The following is a 22,127-nucleotide window of genomic DNA, read 5'->3' on the forward strand; positions in this document are numbered from 1 at the left end:
ACAATAACTTGACCTCCCTTCATACGTATACGTATATATTGTATGTACAATGTGTGTATATTTTACAAGTCCTCGCGACGCGCATATGAAATTTCTGCAATATATGTGTATCATACGTGAATGTATTCACGTACAATACCTATCCTACGTATTATATAAATATAGACACACACACACACATGTATATGCGTGCGCGCGTGTTTAATAATACGTATGCGGAACATAAAGGATGAAAACGAATTCAAGATCGATCGTGACGCGTATATAAATCACATCGCGCTTTTTTCAGCAGAATCGCAAATATAAGAATTATTCTCTCTCTCTCTTTCGACTAATAACAGTCGGTGATAAATACGGTATAACATGTATACCAACATATGCCCATATACATATACGTAAGTATATATGAATAGTCGAAAGAGAGAGAGAGAGCATAATGATAGATGAAGATAAAATGATACATTTTTTTTCTGCAAGTGTGTAATGGTGACACAAAAAAAGAGGAAGAAAAAAATAATAATTACATGCGCCGCACTGCATGATGAGTAAAAAAAAAAAAATAGGTAAAAGAGGGAAACCAATGGTGGTAGAGAAAAACAACAACAGCAACGACGTAAAACAATCAACAGAGAATTGTTATTTTTTTTTTATCTCTTATTTTTTTTCTCTCTCGCCATCGATCGTGGGAATGAATGAATACGGAGGGGGAGAATTCAGCTTCGGCTTGGTTGCCGGTGCAATTATAAGGAGAGAGGAAGTCAACACACAAGTTTGAGAAATGAAAATAGTAATTAAATCACGATTCCAATTAGGAGGAGCAGCCCCGTTCTACGGTGTTATATATTATATATCCGTGTCTGTACCTATAACCGAGATGGATCAAGTGAAGAAGAGAGAGAGAGAGAGAGATGCCTTACCAACGTATATTCAACATAGCATAGGTACGTATCTCCTGCTTTTTCATGCTGCGTATAACACGCTATAGTAAAAATTTATGTATTATATATAATACACGTATTGCCAAGGTGTAATGACGTATAAATTGACGTATGTATAAATTGGCGAAACGAGCGATTCATTGCGCACTCTTTTCTTACAAGCGCCCTCGTCCATTTATTCACCCGTATCAATTTTATACACACACTTGCGCCCGCTTATACACCCATCCGTGTATATTTCCAACCTGCGCCGATCTTTCGCGATACATACATGAATATATATATATATAAGATATTAAGCGATTTTACAAGCGTACATTTACTCGTATATTTGTTTACCTGATGCGTAAGTACGTACACGTATGAATACGCAACGGGCGCAGGGTTTGTCCATACGTATGTAGGTTTATATGAAGAAGAATATTAACGAAACAATAACAACAATTATGCCGCAGCTGCAGATGCGCGAATTACTTTTATACCTGCTCTGCTACAGTCGTCAGTTCGCAATAATAATTCTATGCAGCTGCAGCGGGGCACAAGTATAATATGACAATTAACAATATACGCACATACAATCATGTCAATCCGCACACTTGTATAATGTACGTATAATACTATAAGAATATAGTTTGTATATACAACACATCCGCATCATCGATGATTTGTGCGATCGACGAACAAAGAAACAGTAAATCTTTAGCAAGGATCGATCGATACTGGCCCAAGATTTTAATGCTACTTGTTATACACGTATGTATTTACATACTTTATATATGCCGTGTGCAAATTGTATATATATATATATATATATATATATATATATATAATTCTTCAAAACTAGTGTGATGAGAAAATAATAGACGTAATTTGTGTGATAATATTACAATGAAAGATGTACCGATAAGACAACGGTGAAACATTTATCAAGAGAAGAAAAAAAAAAAAGAAGTTGAATGATGAAGAAATCTGATATGCGTACCTATATAAGTATGAGAAAGTTACGAGAATTGATTTTCAATTCTACAAATCATGAGACGAATATTGAGCAAATTTTCAGTGAAATTTGTTTGAATGATCAGAATCAGTTTATTATTAGTATTATTATTATTATTGTTATCATCATCATCATCATTCTTGTTACATGTATTACATTAGAGGAAGATGGGCGGCGTTGCTGACGCGATATTATAATTATACATTTGTATCCAAGCTCTGCCAAGAAGAGACGGTAAATTGCAGACTCTGATTCTCGGAATAAATTCTGCCGCGAAAGACGCAGAAAAGAAAAAAAACAAGAATAACCGAAAGAAAGAAGGAATGAAATAAAAAGAGACACCGAGTGATTCGAATTTGAATAAAAATGTAAGAGGAATATTTATCGATGGGAAGAAAGACGAAGGACAAAAGTAAAACGATCTTATCTTCTTTGATATTTGCGGAGAATCTAATCATTGCGCGATAATAACACAAGGAAAAAATGTGCACGCGAGGTTTTAAAATTGCTCCGAGATTATCTAAAATGGTAAAAGGAACAAAAAAAAAAATTAGTCTCCATGATCAATATACGCGTAATGGCAAATCGTAAAATAAGAGTGAGGATCAAGAGAGAAGAAAAAAAATCTAAGCATATTAATGACGATAAATTTAGAATGGCAGAAAAAAAACCCTGATAAAATATATTGTAAATAGGTCAGTAAAATCTCTTGTAAACATCGGCTGCTCAGCACCGCCAGATTGCAGTATCTATCATTATTATAATTACCCTATGTATACACGTATTTTATCCATACCATTTTATAAAACACGACTTTCATAACTGTCTGTACAGTATTTCTCCCACATTATTATTTCAATTATTATTATTATTATGACATACCGCGAAAACGAATTTTATCATCGGCGTTCTAAACGGACGGTGTTAAAAAGCTAAATGGAGAATAATTGTTTATTGCAATGATATAAATTATTATTTGCAATTTGTGCAGTTCGACATACATGTATATATATATACATTTCAAGATTACGACAGAAACGCGTATCAACGACGTGCATTTCGTTTAATTTTTTTTTTTTTCCTTCCAAGGATATAACATTGCATACAAACTATCAAATTTTTCCTCGCAACACGATATTATACGCATCGTATGTATTTGATTAATTTATACATTAAATAATAACAGGAAAATCAGGGAGGATGTGTGAAATCTCTGGAGGAAGATAAAAAAAAAAAAGAAAAAAAGAAAAAGAAAAAATAAAAGGCAAAAGAAGACGAGAAAATTTCATCATTTCTCTACGGCATTCAATAAACGTGTATACACGTATATACACACAAAGGCGCACACAGAGAGACGTAGGTGTACGCATAATAACGATTGAATGAACTTTTTTCTCCTCTTCCCGCACCGCCGTCGGATCCACCCCAACAGGTATATACTACTACATTTCTCCATCAGCCCCGTACCACGACGGTTCCAATAAACTCGGCGTCTATTTATTCTTCCTTCCTTTTCTCTCTTTCACTCTACCCCCTCCGCTTGGCAACTAAGGCAAAGTCAGAAATTGCTTTTGTATACCTCATCCGCGCGTAGTTTCCTCGGTTGGAGCGGCGGCGCTACTAAACTCTAAAAATGGTAAAGAAGAACGAAAAATAAGAAGAAGGAGATAAGGATACGCGCTTTGTATGAAGAAGAACGACGAAGAGCCGGACATAAGTGGAGGAAGAAAGGAAAGAAAATTGAAAATTAACGACGAGCCGCCGCCGCCGATGCGTGTGTGACACGATATGCGACTAAAATTCACACGTGTGTATAAAGCGATAGATATAATACGTATCAGTGGGTGTAATACGATAATCAATACCAATCAGGTGACCCGTTATATCGAGTCTAATAGGAGAAATGAAGAAAGAGAAATATTAGACGGAAATAAAAAAAAAAAAAATAATATAATAATATCACAGACGATTACAAGATAAATCTCGACGCGCGTGTTTTTATGGATTACGCACACGCGTGTTTAAGTTTACAAACACACGCATCCGCACAGGCACGAGAGGTATATTCGTCAGCAGCGGCAGCGGCGAACTTGCCGGGGGAACATGAATTTAGCATACGTTCAGATTCCATCTTTTCCTCTCTCTCTCTCTCTCTCTCTCTCTCTCTCTCTTTCTTTCTCTCTCCTTCATTTTGCTCCTCTCCTGCAGAGTCGAAGAAGAAGATAAAGGGGAAGAAGAAGAAAAAAAAAAAAGAAAAACGCTTTCCTCCTCTCCTTTTCCACCTTTGACGAGAGTTAAATCTCCCTCCCTCACTCTCTCTCTCTCTCTCTGTCTCTCCGAAGAGAGGATATTGGATTTCTTTCTCTTATCTTTATCCCTCACACGAGGAGGGAGAGAACGCGCATCACTGTATCTCCGTCCTCGCGTTTCAAGTTGTTCTATCCCATTTTATATACAAATATACATACACACGTATATTATAGGTATGCCTGAGGCGTGTGTGTGTGAGTGCGCGTTTCTACATGCCGATGTAAATACATGTACGGATATGTAACACGTATATGCATGTGTGTGTGTGTGTGTGTGTGTGTGTATTAAGAGAAGCAGCAGCAGCACAGAACGCGTTGCACGCTGTTTAGGTGGCTGAAACATGCGAGCCGAGTTCTGAACCGTCGTCGATACGTTTTTTTTTTCTTTTTTCCTACGTGTTTTTCTTTTTCTTTGTAGCTTTCTTTAAATTCAAGATAATATAACGCTACGATTTTTTTATCTTCTTCTTCTAACGACATTAGCATTTATTTTACGTTTATGTTGACAAGAGTTTGTCCAGAAATTTCAAGTTACAGATATTATTTTAATAAAGAAAAAATTCAGAATAACAACACCAGTAACAACAACAACAACAACAACAACAACAACAACGTGAAAATATTATCGCGATTATTCATTTCATTCGGGTTGAAGTAATTCGAAAATAAGACACGTTGTAAGGAAAAAGGAAACAGAGACACGCGCAAGAAGAATTTTGTTGTATGAGAAGCTTGAAGAAATAAATAAGGAAATGGTATTAGGATAAAGCTGCAAGGAGAATGGAGTTAAATAAAAATATAAATAATTAAAATGAAGAAGCGAGTTTTTCAAGCGACATTTGATCCCCCCCCCCCCCCCCCCCCCTCTCTTGCAGGTTAATCTAAATTTATGAAGGCTGTACCTATACAGTGTGTATAATAATAAGCTACCTAATATGTGTATATATACACATATATATATACATACTGCTAGGAAAACTTATTGTAGTACATATATACATATATTGTAACGTTCTATGACGTTGCAAAAATAAATATAATATATGCATATGTATACAGATGTTATTACACATATACACCATTTGCATACACATTCGTGCAACACAAGAGGAGAACGAGAGAGGATGAAACTTTTTGAAAAGGGTTTACACTGCTGGGATTGACGGCGTAATTGGTACATAAAATGGATTGATATGTGTATATATATATATGTATATGCATGCGCATGTAAGTTCGTTTTGCATTGTGTTAGTTCGGTATTTGTCCGGCAGAGCGCACGCGCGCGTTTTACGACCTTGCATGAATGATAAGTAGATAGACGCGCTTAAATAAACATACTTTATACATTATGTGCATAAGATGAACATAATAAATATATACATATATATGTTGTATGTTTGACTGTATCCAAAATGTCGGACATTTTTTTTTTCAAAATTCAAGTCGAAAATATTGTTTGAAACGACGGGAAAAAAAATGCTGTTCAGGTTTCAGCTTTTAGTACCAAGATTTAGAGGTGCCTCGTCGCAATTTTTATTTCCCATTTAAATGACGTGAGGAATCGGGTGTGTGTGTGTGTGTGTGTGCGTGTTTTCTTTTTTTACTTTGCAATTTTATAACTCGTCAAAGCATTAGTGTACTGATATAACCAGAATATATCTTTTTAGGGAATTGAACGCTCTTAAAAAAAAGTCTGTTATCATTTTATGATAAATCTACTCTTTCAAAAGTTGTTTAAGGTCAAAAGGTATTCAAGGACTTCGATATTATATATATATATATATATGGGTATGTAACAGACATATATACACAATGTACAAGTATAACAGTAAGCAAATCTTTTTATACACACTCGCGCATTTCGAAAGAGAATACATGTATGCATGTTTTTACTCCATAGTAGAATAATAGCAACGAGGAGAGATAAGTAAATGACTGAACGTGAATATATACACACATATATATATATATATATAAGTGTACAGCTGTTGCGTGCATTGCATTATATCTGAACATGCATAATCATCGAGTGGGTTGTTTATTGACTGCAGGAGTTTTAGCGCGATTTTCTCATTCTCTTCTTCTCTGGCTCTCTCTCTCTCTCTCTCTCCTTCTCTTATATTACCAACCGGTAATTTTCATCCCCCGCCTCCAGTCTCATTTACGGGGTATATACATACATGTATATATAAGGTAACCCCGCTACCCTTACTGTGGATTAAATTAATCGGCTAATTTCGAGAGAGAAGTTTACTCCCACCCTTATTTCATTCCCTCGCCAAGCCGTTTGCGCAATTAAACGTCGTTTCGGTATTCAAACTATTTATACGCATAAATTGCAGCACAACACAGAACAATGTCGAATAAGAATTATTCGTATGAAAATAAAGATTCGAGGGTCGAATTTTTATATTTTTTCTTCTCGTCAAAGACAGCTGGATAATATTTATTTCATTTTTCACTTTAATAATACTTGTTTTTTTTTTCTTTCTTTTATTCAATCTTCTTTCATGTTACGATCAATTATCCAAATAGATTACAATAATCCGACAAATATAGCGTATAATAAATGCGCCCTCATTTAAGCGGCTCCGCAAAATGAACCCCCCCCCCCAAAATCCTATCTCATTCCTCTGCGTCGCTCCACGCTATTATCCCCGCGACAACGTCGACGACGATTCTTTTTTTATTCTTCATTTACCTATTTTCATCTTCTTTCCTTTTTTCGATTCATAGAACTTAAAGAGCGAACCACCGGTTGGCAGCAGCCAAACGCTCAGCTGACAATGAGAGTTTCTAAAGCCATTCCAGCCACCACCACCACCACCGCAGAATGTCCGAACCATCTCTCCCTCTCTCCCTCTCTCCCTTCTTCCTCCCTCCCTTCCCCTTTCTTCTCGTAGCCCTCGTCGTCAAACGTCGGCACTTATCCTAGACGCCGCCGGTGTATATAATTTAAATGCCGGCGTATCAGTGAGTAAATCGGTAAATCATTAAGTGAGTAAGTAAGTCAGTCAGTCAGTCAGTCATTCAGCAAAGCTGCTCGAAGCGATAAATAAATATCTCTAAGTACCATCTATACAACATAGGCAAATTTTACTTTACGTATGCCTGTATGCATTAATTATACCTTAACGATCGGATTGATTGGATTTATCATCATCGACGGTGGTTTCGTTTCATGAATACTGATGTTTATATGCGCGCTGCCGTTGCGCTCGTGAAATATATTGAAAGTAATGCATATTGTTACACGCACACACGCACACACGCACACACGTGTATATATATACACCTTACTACACAGGTACTCGCGGAGGTCGGTGTGTCGTATTTTGATAACGATTAAATAACACATGCGAGGGGGATTTTGGATGGGAACAGGTTGCGGTATCTGTTATTAATATCCGCGTGTTCTCTATGCATAGTAATTGATTAATACGCGAATGCACCGCACGCGTAACGACAAGAACAAATCAATATTTAACCAATAGCAGGTTTCTTTTTAATAACGGATTGCGAGTCTCGACAACGAACGAATAACGGGAATTATTGTTTCGTCGTGTATGTACACGATACCTATGTTGAACGGGGTACGGATAAGAACAGAGGAAACTAACAATTTTTTTTTTATTGTCAAATATCGGAGTTTAAAAATCGTCCACTCGTACATTTCTTCACTAATTTTTACATCCTCGCGTGTTTCTGTGTTCCATTTCGATCATCGTTGTGCAAACCTATATTGTTTAGTTATACATACACACGTCCATACATAACGTACGCAATGCACGGAATAAATTATAAGGCGGATTTATTCATAGAAGGGAAAGGGGAAAATGCTGTGAGCGTGATAATTCCAAGCAGCAGCAGCAGCAGCAGCAGCAATTTCGCTTTTAAGAAATTCTGTTTCATAACTTTCATCCGAATCGCGGTCAGGCATTAACTTCCCGAGTCTACTGTACCGTGCACGTATTTACACGCCTTATATACATACGTAGTTGTACACATATTATTAAACTCTCCCGACTAATTTTATCTATCAAAATTTTAGTTCGACGCGGAGATATGCGTAGACAAGATATACATCGAGTTATATACAAAACGGAAAATTTGTTCTTGTGGCCGAGGATGAAAGTGTGTATAGATAACCATGTGTGTGCGTATACACACATACATATGTATATATTTCTTGGAAAATGTATACAACATAATACAGCAGCATTCCTTCTCTTCTTCTACTCGAGGCTCGCTTTAGTCACATTATTCAATTCCGGTATATTTATAATCGTTCTTCAAATACCAAAGAACTCCGCCATCGGGTCGGCCGAATTATATTCGACAATGGTACAAGGGTACGCTCCTCGTTCGCCTTTAGGTAACGTAAAAATAATGAGTAGTGAGTAACTACATTATCCTCACTAATCCTCGCCAATGCTGGGTACTTTCGTTTACTGCTTCATTATTATTAGCATTTGTATATGTACATATATAGTTTGCGTACATACACACACGCATGCGTGCGAGTCATACGTATAATTCAACGTGTTAATGTCTCGTGTAAGCACCGTGTGTATGCAAACGCGTATAATTATGACCGATTTCTACGGTACGAATATACAAGAAGAAAGGGTCGGAAAGAGAGGGAGAGAAAAGAATTAAGGTAAAAGGAAAAGGAAATTGTAATGGCCTGTTTACTTTAGACGAACCGTTGGAAACAGCGATCGATTATATTATATATACCTGTAATAATATGAAAAACATAACGGATATTTTTCACGTCGCTGCAGTAAATTATAATTATAAACGAGGAAAGTTTTTATACATGCTTTTCTCGATGTACAACGCGTACGTGAATTCTCGGTAATATTTTCATTTGGTAGGAATAAATGAAAATAACAATAATAACAATCACGAATAATGACAGCAGCAATAATAATAATAATATTAATAACAACGTACGATATCCCTGGAATGAAATTATTGCCAAGTCGGTACAAAAATGAGACAATAAGTGTCAGCGAGTGGATAATTCGAAGAAGGATGGGTTTGAAACCGCGCGCGGCTAGTTTAAAACTAAACGAATGAAGGCAATGTTTAAATCGGGTTAAGGCACTGCTATAAATACCCGACGATCCGAGAGAGGAGCGAGCGAGAGAAAAAGAGAGAGAGAGAGTGAGAGAGAGTGAGAAGAAGAGGGAACGGAACGGCCGGGGAAGAGAGAGAGAGAGAGGGAGAGAGAGGAGGAGGAGGAGGGGGAGAGATATCAGCGGAGAGGTAACCAGTTTGTATAATAATATCGTCGTTCGTTCGTTGGTTCGTTGAGGAGGTAGGACATACACACAATGGTATATGAACGCCAGATGTCTTGCTCGACGATTCTCTTATTATACATGCATGCATAGGTGCCCACATGGATGCATGTGTATAAAAAAGGCACAACGAGGCATACAACATAATGCAAATTTGCATTTACGTGTGAATTCCTACGGTAATACATTTTAGGTAAATTATACGTACTTCCTTTACTTCGACGTTAAAGAATAACCGCGCAGTAATACAGCCGACGCTGCTCCGTTCATCCGTGAGAAATTGTCAAAGCAATTATACTATTATCGGTCGACTGCTTGCAGCCATTTGGTAATTTATTAATCAGTGCTCGACTTTCACTACCTCTCTATCCGTAGTTGTCGGTGAACAAGCGACCAATAACTAATCGAATTTGTGAATTGTTTGTTTTTCTTCTTCGTATTAAACGGTAAAGTATAACATGCAGTTACAAAGACAAATGATTACGAGGTTGAAGCAATTAACGTTATCGGAACGAAACGTTGAGACAAGAAATCACTATTTTCTTATTTTTACAATGATTTTGTAAGTTACCGGATATGCAGGATATGAGTATATTTCCTTTTATTGCGGTTTACCGAATTTCAAACAATTCCAAAACAGCGAAATAACGGTTTTTTCTCAGCTTGAATCGTTACGACAACGTTGCTAACTTCAACATGATAAATAATCAATCACTCACCTCGATTTTATCCATTTTTAGCCTTTCGCGTGTCACACTGCACTAACTTCACATTCATCTATATCTTTTTTCTCTACGTATTTACAATTGAATTAATGTTACTGATAATACGATTATTATTATCGTTACAATTATTATTATTACTTATATTTCATTTACAAATAAACCGTGGTTATATTCGATTCTATCGTTTGTGTTTTGTTTTCATTATTATTGCTATTGTTATTATTATTGTTAACAGCTTCGCGTATTCTTTTATTCCGAAAAAACACTTCGCCACGGATACATTTACAAGTGCGAACAAACGAATCAATTTATTTTTTGAATTATTTATTTGTTTATTTATTTATTCACAACTACCTATCTATCTATCCATTTGTCTAACTAGTTTTAATCTATCTACCAAACGGTGCACACGTCGATTTATCCACACATGTTTCTTGTTTAGTCGTTATCGTTGTTGTTGTTGTTGTTGTTGTTGTTTTTTTTAACCCTCTCGTGCGTGTCCCGGACGTCCCTCAATCACCCCCCTCCCCTGTCATCGCTAAGAGCGCGACGAAACGACGAGCACACGGAGAACTTTTATATCACAAAACTACACAGAACGGGAAGAGAAAATTTCACAGGACACAGGGTAGTATACCGAATGATATTTGTATTGTATTATTATTATATTATAATATAAATAATATCGCGAGAGGCTGAGAGAAGACGAACGCTTCGCCGCGCGAGATGCGTCGGGGCGATGTATACACACACATGCACAGACACGCACGCACAGAGGAGAGACACAGACACGATGTGACACGGGGGAAAGACAGAAACACAACACCGGCGACGTTTAAAAACACGAATCGACGCGCTACGTTACGTTGGGTTACGCTCGGCACTACTCGGCCGTATCACCCAAGTCCTCTCTTTCTTTCTTTCTATCTCTCTCTTTCTCTCCCTCTCTTTCCGTGTTGGCGAAAACCGAGCGCTGAGAGACGCGATATAGGTGGAGGATTGACGCGCGCGGACCAGCGACTCACGGTGCGGCGCACGCCGCTGTCCCATCAAGACTACTTTGTATTTACTCTAATTATCTGACGTCACGGATACACTTTCCCCACCACTACGGGCCGGCCGACTCCGTGACGACCGATACGCTACCGCTCTGCGCAGCCAAGATGGCCGCCGCCTACCGCCTGCCTCGGATTGCCGCCGCGGCGCTCGATCGAGTCTCATTCCTCCACCGCAACTCGGACCTGCGTCGCGAAACGTCGTTGCATTAGTAGTCTCTGGTCTGACGGCTGCAATCACGAGGCACGGAAAGGAATCGAGTACGCGGCGTAACACGGTAGCGAAGATCGTTCGATGGGAGAATTGAGAATTTTGAATTCAGAATATCCCGCGCTGACTGCGTTAATCTCGCGGTCACGTGGTTGGTATAAAACAAACGCGGCGGGTGAAGAATTTTCTGTTGTTCGTCGTACTGAAGTTAGTTACGTTGTGGCGTTATCGCGAGGGTTCATGCTGAGGAAAAAAGCGTTGTTTCGGCAGTTTGGAATTGTCTGAAATTCAGTAGACCGTGATAAAACAAAACACACTCGTATATCGAAATCTTTCTTCTTTGAAAATCACTGTAAAATTAAAAAGATGGTTATTTTTTCCCCAATGTTACGTTACGATAACGTTACTAACTTCAACCTCGTAGTTGGTCAGTGCAGTTATGTTCAATTTTGAATTTAGAATGTCGCACTGACTTGTCATTGTCGTTGGTCTTTCCGAATTCCGGTTTCTCTCCCGGCTATAATTGACCACTTACCCGAGACCGAGAACGTGTTTTCAAACTGCAAGCTGCTCCACCACGCGACAATTATTGTTCTTCGCGTTTGGGTTCACGTGACGTGATTAGCGGACGAAAAGTGAAACGGTGTGGTCACTCTTAAATTGAACGGTAAAAACGTCAAGTTGAAGCGTTGTAAGGATGCATGCTGTCGAAAGGAACTTTGGTTTCGTTTTATTCTTTAAAGACTGTTTGATGGAAGAGAGGGAGAGACACTTTCGCCGGGGCTGATTTGCTGTGTTTATTGTTAAACGTTGTTTGAACAAACCGTGGCCTGTTATTTCCATTTTACGTAACGTGTATTACGTGATATGAAAACCGGGCGTAGCGAGGGTTAATTTGTGGATTAAATTATGTTAACTTTTCATTTACTTCCAACGCCGATCGATAAAGCGTAGCTGCATGACTTGTAATAATATCAAAAATTAATACGAACTCTCTGTCGATTGTTAATTCAAGATCGCCGCGAAACAATTGAATATACGAAGTGTTCATGACGGCATGAATTCAATGGAAGATCTTCTTTATCCAATTACGTGCATCTTGCGGAACCTCAATTCAGGCTGCAATCATGCATTCTTTACCTGTTTGTTTTCCTCCTACTAAAATTACAACGATTTTACATTCTTACGTTATAAGCTCCTTTATTTTAATTTCCTTGTCGCTGGAATCAAGTTTCAAAATCGAATTACAAAGTTCGCCGTTTGCTTCAATACCTACGCGATTAAACTCGCGATGTTCTCGATTGATGAAACGGTCTCCAAATTGGTCTTTCGATTTTCCGACTTCCGCAGTTGATTGAGCACGCGAAAATTGTCTCCTATAACCTTATTTATTACCCTGAACAATTCCACTCTGCAATGACATTTCCACTGGTCTTTTCGCATGCTTATACTCTAGAAAAAAAAAATATCGATAACATGTTTTGCTTGCAGTAATTATGCGCGATAATACAAATCACCTCTGCAAATTGCAGTCGCTTGTTCGTAAATATTATAGCCAGTGTGTTTCGGGAACCTGGCAAGCTTTTTTCAGATCGAAGAATATTCATATCATATTGCTTCTTCGCAAATAAATCGCAGAATGTTGAATTTTCTATGCCTTTAGAACAACGCAAGAGCTTTATTTACGGACAATTATTACTTATTATCATCATTAGGCCGTTTTTCGAAACCAATCATCTACCGTCGCACGTTGCCGTACGAATGTCCGTATTCATAACTGTAAATGCCATTTTTTAAAGCTGATTACCGAACCTTTGACCCATTTTCACCCACCGACGTTGCCATGAATCTACACATTTTGAATGCCAAGTAAATTTGTATTATCAATAATTACCCCAATGAATCGTAAAATTAGCGTTTACTGTAATTTGCAATATCTCATTTGTACCGTGCATATGCAAACAAATATATACGTACGACCTCCGAGGCTCCGGGACCGAAAATTATTTATTAACTTGTACGGTTGGTTCGTAATAAGTGAGAATGAAAGAACCATGAATATTGCACTGCAGAAACGGTGTGCGTGTGTTCGATGAACAAAAATTGCATTTCCGTGTTTCTGGCGAAGAAATGCGGTGCAGTGCTCATCGAAATCTGCGAAAATAAAAATAACAATTGATACAATGTTGTTTTGCACAACCTTTCCATCGTGTACAGGATCCAGTAGATAAATCGAAACATACATTAATTGTACACGATTCGCTTTTGAAAAATGGTTGTTATGTTTTATTGCATATCACAAGATCCACGATAAGTCGGCTCGACTTTTTGGTCAGCAAGATTTATCAATTTTCCATCGAATTCGTCGTTGTACATCGTTTTTAAAATTATGTAATATGAGGTACACATCGTTATTTCCGCAATTCCAACCGAATAACACCCACAATCGCCGTCTCGTTGCGAGCGAAAGAAAATAATTTGAAAAAAATACCAAGAAAAAAAAACCCACTCCAGTACGAGAGGTAAAATAAGGCGGTAGAAAAATTTCAACTGTAGCTGAAAAAAAATTCGGCATTAAAATAGTAAAATTACCAATATTACAACAGGTATCGAATCAATTATGCAGGGGTGAAAATCTAGTGCAAAACTGCATCGTCAACTAATCGTCTTCGTTAAAGTAAGAGATTTTGATATTCGATGATGCATATTAGCAAAGTTTTCAGAACGCATGGGTACAATGTGATTATAGATATTCCGAACGTTGATTAGGCCTGGTACGTAGTGATGTCCAAGTTGTTGTAAACCATCTGCTCATCGATCCAGGAACGCAGTCTAGCGACGTTCGCGTAAACACCGGGAATCTGTTGCTCCCCACAACCGATTCCCCAGGCGACAATACCAGCCTGGACGTATCGCGTCGGGTCACTCTTCGACGGACATACGAGAGGACTTCCACCGTCACCCTGGAATTATTTTGGTCAATCGTCCGTTTCCCCAATTTTTTACTCTTGGACCGATTCAATTTTAGATATATTACCTTGCAGGTGTCCTTGCCGGCTTCTCCGCCTGCGCATATAAACGACGGGTCCAGCTGGAAGTACTTTCCGAGGCGCGTGGTACGCAGGGTAGTTTGGCACAAGCCGTGGGGAACGACGGGAAGATCTATTTTCTTCAGGATCACCTGATAGTGGCCTTCCTTACCTACGGAAACGTCATTATAACCGTTTAATCAACGATCGGATAAGTTATTCAAACACGAGACAGTCAGTATACTTGCTACTGTGTCTTTTCCTGGTACCTGTTATTCAAAAAGTCCAATCCAAACTGTAAACTTTGGTTTTTTAGCATTCAAATTCTGTAATTAAAAAGGATCCAGTGAATTCCAGAAGTCTCGCATTCAATCTCTCAACCTTCCCGAAATCATGTGAATTCTTTTCAAGCCGCTTGGAATGAAATTACAACTACGACAGTACTGAAAGTATTTCAAAGTCATTTTTCAGACTCTTCGAGTCTCCCGAGAAGGTCATATCGCCAATCGAGGATGTCCGAAGTGACGTGATCGTAGTAGGTCTTGGTGACTCTTACCGAAAATGTCCTTGCCCCATCCGCTGGCGTAGCACCGTGATCCATCGAAGATCTCGTTCGTTTGGGGTAGGCAGACTAGGTCAACATTCTCGGCAATATCGACGGGTTCCGAGAGTATCAGAAGAGCAACGTCGTTGTAGAGGGCACCCGAGTGGAACTTCTCGTGGACGACGACTATCGAGACTTGTCGGTCCTGGTGTGGGAATATTTCGTTCTTCGTCTGGGTGTCCCATTCCCCGGCTCGTATTTTCAATGTTGAGGCCTGTTTCCTGCGCCCGTTTTAAAAGTAACAAAAACTATAATAGAAAAGGGCCAAAAGGGCACATTTCCTCCTATGTAATCAGGGTGAAAAAATAACATAGTCAATAATCAGCGATTACGGCGAGGAAATAATTTTGTAATCATGAGACTGATTTTTCACCGGTCCGTCTCAGCTCGAAACAGTGATAGACAAAAGTGATGGCGTGATTGGTCTATACCACGAACGAAATCAAGTCATTTGGTGTTTACCTACTCCATGTCCGGTTGGGTATGCGGTTTACTCGCATATTGCGATAACGCAAGTAAAGTCTCGCTGGTCGTTCAGCCGGACAGTTGTTGCCACAGACTTTGCACCATAGCGTGATCAGTTTCTATCCATTTCCAATATTTTCATGATTCTGATACTAACCCATTAACGCAGTGAGCAGCGGTGAGGACGACCCGAGGGTGGATCAGGGCGCCACCGCACTGATAAACGTTGAGCGGCGTGGTATTGCCGCTGATAATTTCCTCCCTGAGAATGGCAACCATCCACGGAAACTCGCCAAACTGAGCCTCGTTATCGGTATGTCCGGTTATCCTGAAACCAACACCGTCCGGGTGGCGTTCACCGCATCCTCTCCGCACTGTCGGCGTCGGTTTGATTGTTTCGTTTGCTTTGAGAAGGTCTGGTGGGTTGCAGCATACGTCCAAATAGTTGTCGCAAGCCCCCCTCAATCTGGGAGATAAACGTGGACAAGACGTTTTAGCAAACCGAAAAGAAAAGAATGAAATTTCACGCCATTTTCCATAATGTCAGTGTTTTTTGTTGCATGCGTCTGCAGGGTATGTGGCGTTAGCCGCCGTATCGTAGGGGTGAATACGAATAGTTATTCCTCGGTATTGATGATTATTCGACTAATTACATACTAATGATGAAAATACAAATCTAAAATTAGCGGCTGGACTGTGAAACGCGCCTCGATTAGTATAACGATTAAAGCACCGTGAGAAATGTATTTGCGTGCAATACGAGCAGAACGTGTATACTAAAAAATCCTGAGAAAGGACTTAATCAGCCACTTAAAACGCGCAGTGATAGAATAATTCAATACCGCGTGCAGAGGATTGGTCATCCGTAAAAACAGCATTTTATGGGTCCAAAGAATTGCGAATACAATCTTGTACGAGTTAAGAATTGATACTTATTCAAGCTGAAACCCTGGCGAAATGTCAGTTAAACGGAATGTATCGTAGCAGTCGGACATTGAAGGATCGATCACTTTCTGGTGCGGGTAGATAGTGCGGTGCGCTTCCAGATATGTAGTTGGATAGTTTTTCAAATCGCGTACAGACGCTCAACGATGCAGACATCATGCTCACAAGGTTACGTGTAATACAATGACATTCAGCGTACTAGAAGCAAGTCAAGAATGTAAGTGTCCTCCAATGTCGATACTCACCAAATGTCTCATGCGAGGAATTCGATGACATGCATCCATGCATTACCGATAGTATACAAAATCGCGTTTGTAACTTTTTTTCACTTCATCGTCATGATATTATCCTCAATTTAAAAAAAACGTTAAATATTCATGGTTATTTTAGGCGAAAAATACGTTACTTACAACCCATAGACAAACAAACTAACCAACATGCTTATAATCAGGTCGTTGAACGACAAATTCGGAAAAATTCCATTGGGTCTGTCAGATAGAATTACGAAACATAATTGCTACTTATTTTTTCTTTCTTCAGTTCAATGTTTATCTACAAAGATATAGCCAGTTGAATTTGCGCGACGTCATAACGTCGTAATGTTCACATTGTCGTACAACTATAACTGTGCACATTTTGACTTCACGCGTCAATTTCTAACCGTTACATCTTTGTTAATAACCATTGAATTGAAAAAAGAAAAAATACATGTCAATTATTTTTCGACGTTTTGTCCGACCGAGCTAACGGAGTTTTTGATTCAACGACCTAGTCGTGCAATAAATAATTTTTTTGCTGCAATTTGGAAAGACACAGCTCTTTACTGCATGCATACATGTATCTGGCCGATATGTCGAGACGCTGAATCCTCTTCTGGACTCTCGAATCACCGGAGGACACTTACCCACTCGATTTATTTGTGGCAGGGTTACTAACACCGGACCTGATATCAATTATGCCAATTCCTTCGGTGACTATCGTGTTGTTTTGGCACTGATAGTACGGCACACATTCGCATTTTTCTTCATTAATCGCCGTCGGGCTTCCACTGGTTGTCGAGGGTGTTCCCGGTGACTTGGCCACGTTGTCGATCAGGCAGCCCAAACCACCATTCGCGTTGTTGCACCCTTGCTGCTGCGCCGCGACAAAGAATGCGCCGAAAAGCGCCGAAAGCATCGTCAATCTCGTCGTCCACTTCATCCTGATGCCGATTTAGAGATCTGATAAATAGGGTGGAAAGAGAATTAATCGTTAGGTCGATCACTGAATGCGATTAGCGCTGAGATTGATATTAAAAACATTTAGACCAACGCCACCTGAGACTTTCAAAGAGTCGTATTCGACGATGAAAGCGGATTTCTATCTTATTTTTTATTTTAAATCGGATTCATGTCACGAAATAAACGTTTCCCCACTCACACGGAACTCTCTGTCGCCCCATTTTAACATAATTCAACTTAAACAACTTGCTCACTTATTGTATTCAGCAGTAAGTTGTTGTTTGCGAGACGAGGGTCGATAACATTTTAAACTTCGCAATTATGCAACGTTTCGATTTAAAAACGAGTCGCCGATAAAGCGAAGTATTTATGTATATAATAACCATACTTAATACCGTTGTAAAACACATTTCCGTGCCTCCAAAACACACAATGCATCTGCTGCTGAAGAAGAATTTTGAATCAGCTCAGAAACATAGTGAAAATTCAGACATTTTGTCATTGTTATGCTGTAGTGTTAATATAAAAACACCGCCACTGTTGTTACTTGCAGAGTGGAATATTTTTAGATACTGTAATCACCCGTTGATTCTGCGTTGGAATTACAAACCGTAATAAAGAAGAGCATTGTTATTTCATCCTCGGACTGTTGTGATCATGAGAGTGACTTCACGACGTATTTAAAAAGATATTAAAATTTTAGCTACGTTAAATGATCCTATTTTCTTGTCCTGATGCACAATATTTCATTGGAAAATTATCTTGATTATTTCCTTACACTTCTCAAGTCAACTAAAAACATTTCTAATTCAAAGTCATTCTCTCGTTTAAAATTAGGGAATTATGGGTACTATTAATTTTACATTAGGCAAATACATTTGTTGCATAATTTAAATTTCAATTGGTAACGAGATTAGAATCGCTGTATTTTTTTAATCCGCATCCCGAATTCTCGGTAGTGGTTATTACGTTTTGTTTCATGCCTTGGGCGGAATTATTGATTCTCGCCAAGCTCTATAGATAGTCAAACTGATGATCCAATCATCTTTTTTTTTCCATTTTCCTTATGAAAAATCAACATAAACGTCTTGTATGCTTAATTAAATTATTAGTAGTACAATATTACGACAGGCTATACGTAAACTATTTTTTGAGACAAATGACCTCCTGTCTCTCTTATTGTTCCTTTTCCTCTAGCTATGTCGATACGATTCGTTATTGTAATTTGAAAATTTTACCCTTGTTGCAGGAAAATGACATTCTCTGAAACGGAATTAATAAAAAGCAATATTTTTTTTCTATCGATTCCAGGTATTCGAATCAGCGGCTTTTTGCAAACCTTCAACCACCGATCAAGTTGAGTTGATTTTAAACCGTGCCGGGACTTGACGACTGTTCTCATTGTCTTGTCTGAAGCCGTGATCAATGGCGTCTCAAGAAGCCTGTAACGCTGCAATTCGCCGACCGTGAATATCCGCGCAAAAAATGAAAAACCAATTTACAATATATTATGTACTGTATATACATAAATAAAAAATATGTTGTCGATTAATTTTAACCTGCCTTGTCCCTGGAGTTAGACCATCTCGTACAGTATATATACCTATGTATACGATACGTGTATCGCAGCTTCCGAGATATTCAGGAATAAACGAAGCTGATTAGCATACCCGTAATTCTGGCCTTGGTGTTCGTCTTAAAACAGGTATACACTGACAATAAATATCTTCGCACGCATCCGCGGAGTGCCGAGCTTCGAGCCTAGGTTTAGGTGGACAGTTAATTGCGCCCGACATTAAGTAAAAAATGTATCGTGCATAAGAATAATATAAATTAGGTTTAATTGCAAGCGAGACTTTTATCATAACTTGTTGCCAGGAAAAAAAAATCCTTGACTATCTTCCGAAAACAAATCCTATACGTAGGTATAAGCTTGAATAGTGGTACTTTATGCATAAAATACAGAAAGAGCTTTTACGAGCAAATTCCGAAAACGAGTTCTCGCACGGCTACAAGAACCGGATGATCATTTTTAAATTACGCGCTTGCCGAAGTGCCGAGTCATTCACCATATTACGGTTCTGATAAAACGGTGATCAGGAGCCATGAACGCCGGTATTTTCAACTTTGATGTAACGAGGGCCAAAATTTTCAGATATTTCTAGTATCGTAATAACGAAATCGCGACTGGTTTGAAACTTCGTATAATCGCCTGTTCCGTTTTCCGCATAAACTGCCTTGACACGCGATTCCTCTTATTCTTTCACGGTGAATTACTCATCACGTATTCCAGCAAGTTATATACGGGGTCTTCAATATTAATTATGGGAAATTCTCGTTCATCGACAGTTTGCGACTTTCCGTAGTTGCGCGTTTTACTATTTTTTTTTTCTTTTCGCGCATCCTTCGCCCTCGACAAAATCACGATTGTATAATAATATGTGCCACCGGAAACGAGACTTCCGAGCTTGCGCAACTTTGTAGAATCCCGCTCCAAATTTCTACGACTACAGACCGGCGGTTCTTGACAGCGTTAATTTCGCGGATCCTTCGACTTCGCTCGTGTGCAAAGTTGAAAATCAGTTTCAGAAATCGCGACGTCTCTCATTTTCGATAATCCCCGTCACGCGATGCGAATACCAATTACTAGCCATACAGTATTGACAGACGGGAAATTCACCAATGAATCACCACGCGCCTTGGCGGTTTTATAATGCACCGTGTGTACTATGTATTGTTTACGATTTCATCACCTAAGAATAGACAAGGTCGGTCTATTCCAAAGAGCGGGAAGTCCGATCCTTGCAGTGTTAAGACTCGTGATTTTTATTCAACGTTTGCATTTTCGAGAAGTGAGTTCAACCGTCACTGTAACCGTTGGAAAACATTTTCGTCCATCCGTAGCCAGGGAGATAAAAATTTCGAAGTCGTGATCTTTAACCCAGTTTGCCATCCGTGAACTAGGCTTCGATTACTAATATATTGAAATACCACGACGTTAACGTTACGCATATACGAATGGATGTAAAAAATTCTCGTTAATCGAACCTAATTCTATTCATTGGAGAAAAAAAACCACACACACGCACAATTTAAATGAGAATTACGATTTCTTAATTTCAGCTTTCGTAAAAAAAAAAAAAATGTTCACAGTAGGTAAAATGACGTACAACTTATTTGCAGTGGCACGAAGCAAAGAGGAAGACTGCAATTATTTTTTCCATATTATAATTACTGTAACTTACCACGGCCAATGCAGAATAGTAGAGTATCTCCTTTTGTCCCCTTGCTTTCTTATCTTATTGCGAAACCAAAAACTGATTCTGAAGTGTAGACGGTCAGAAATAGAATGGGACCGTCGATGAAACGACGAAGGCAATAACGCGCCGCGCGGCGTATATCCACGGTCATCCCTTCTCCCTGGCATTTATGTCAATTCTCCCCACCCTTCCCCTTTGCCCCCTCCCTCCACCCCCTCGCCCGCCCCGCCGCCTCTTAGGAACTTACCGGCTTGCCTTTCATACGACACATTATCAAGTGTTGAACTTTCCTCTTCACCCCGAGTGCGTGCGTTTCTTTCTGATACCCAGGAACAATTTCCCCGTAAATGGATAAACGACGAATTGACGATTTATTTTGAAATTGGTGACATATTTATAATCATTTCTCAAGTTTATTGTACGCACATGAAATTGGATGATGTTGTTTGTTTTTTTTTTTTAACTTTATTTTGAAATACGAACTCAACAAAAATTCAGTCAGAAAATTAATGCGAACATGAATTTTTACGGCACCCGGAATGTCTGTAAGGGTCACGCTATAGCGTTGCCAACAGAAATAGTATGGGTTACTATGCCACCACGGTTCACTGTCACTAGAAGTTACGGGAAATTCAGTGACACGTGACAAGTGATAATCGAATATCTCATCTCAGAGTCAGATAAGTATGTAAATAAATTCAGCCCGTTAAAAACTGATTTTTACATGGAATTGGAATTGTATTTTAACCAATGATGTAGCGAATTGACGTTACACGATAGATCCGGTCGTTCAACTATTAACATCAATTAACCGTTAAATTCAATCTTAAATTCATAAACCTCATTTCGGTGATTCGAAATTTTTTTCTTTCGATCACAAAATTTATTCGACGCTGTCTCGAGCATCTTGAGCAAATTACAAAACTCTCATATAAAATTTGCGTCAATTCTGTGGGTAAGTGGATAAATTTCTACAGCTGGATTTTTAGACGTTGAAAAAACAAGCAACGCTCAACTCGACATGATATCTTTATAATTACAAACCCGTCCGGGGATTCAC

The 22,127-nt window shown here is 38.8% G+C and overlaps 2 protein-coding genes across 5 annotated transcripts in view; both read right to left on the reverse strand.

Moving 5' to 3' along the window:
- Positions 1-12,198, reverse strand: part of LOC124307485 (formin-J-like) — a 91,022-nt gene extending 78,824 nt beyond the window's left edge. The window contains exon 1 of the mRNA XM_046769165.1: positions 10,273-12,198. Coding sequence (XP_046625121.1) covers positions 10,273-10,287 — 15 coding nt within the window. The 5' untranslated portion in view covers positions 10,288-12,198. The remainder of the gene's footprint in view (positions 1-10,272) is intronic.
- A 715-nt stretch (positions 12,199-12,913) lies between these two features.
- LOC124307489 (phenoloxidase-activating factor 2-like) lies at positions 12,914-21,207 on the reverse strand. 4 transcript variants are annotated; one of them, XM_046769175.1, is made up of 7 exons: positions 21,053-21,202; positions 17,492-17,807; positions 15,800-16,108; positions 15,130-15,404; positions 14,582-14,745; positions 14,292-14,507; positions 12,914-13,698 (listed from the first exon to the last, which is right to left on the reverse strand). In XM_046769175.1, exons 2-6 carry the CDS (start codon positions 17,785-17,787, stop codon positions 14,310-14,312), a joined length of 1,242 nt encoding a protein of 413 aa, XP_046625131.1. In that variant the 5' UTR covers positions 17,788-17,807; positions 21,053-21,202; the 3' UTR covers positions 12,914-13,698; positions 14,292-14,309. The 4 variants fall into 4 exon arrangements, with proteins under 4 accessions (XP_046625131.1, XP_046625135.1, XP_046625134.1 ...); XM_046769179.1 differs by lacking the exon at positions 12,914-13,698 and having other exon boundaries at positions 13,803-14,507; positions 15,130-15,398; positions 17,531-17,807; positions 21,053-21,207; XM_046769178.1 differs by lacking the exon at positions 12,914-13,698 and having other exon boundaries at positions 13,803-14,507; positions 17,531-17,807; positions 21,053-21,207.
- Positions 21,208-22,127: the final 920 nt, after the last annotated feature.

Source organism: Neodiprion virginianus, chromosome 6 (assembly GCF_021901495.1).
Source record: "Neodiprion virginianus isolate iyNeoVirg1 chromosome 6, iyNeoVirg1.1, whole genome shotgun sequence".
NCBI classification, from domain to species: Eukaryota; Metazoa; Arthropoda; class Insecta; order Hymenoptera; family Diprionidae; genus Neodiprion; species Neodiprion virginianus.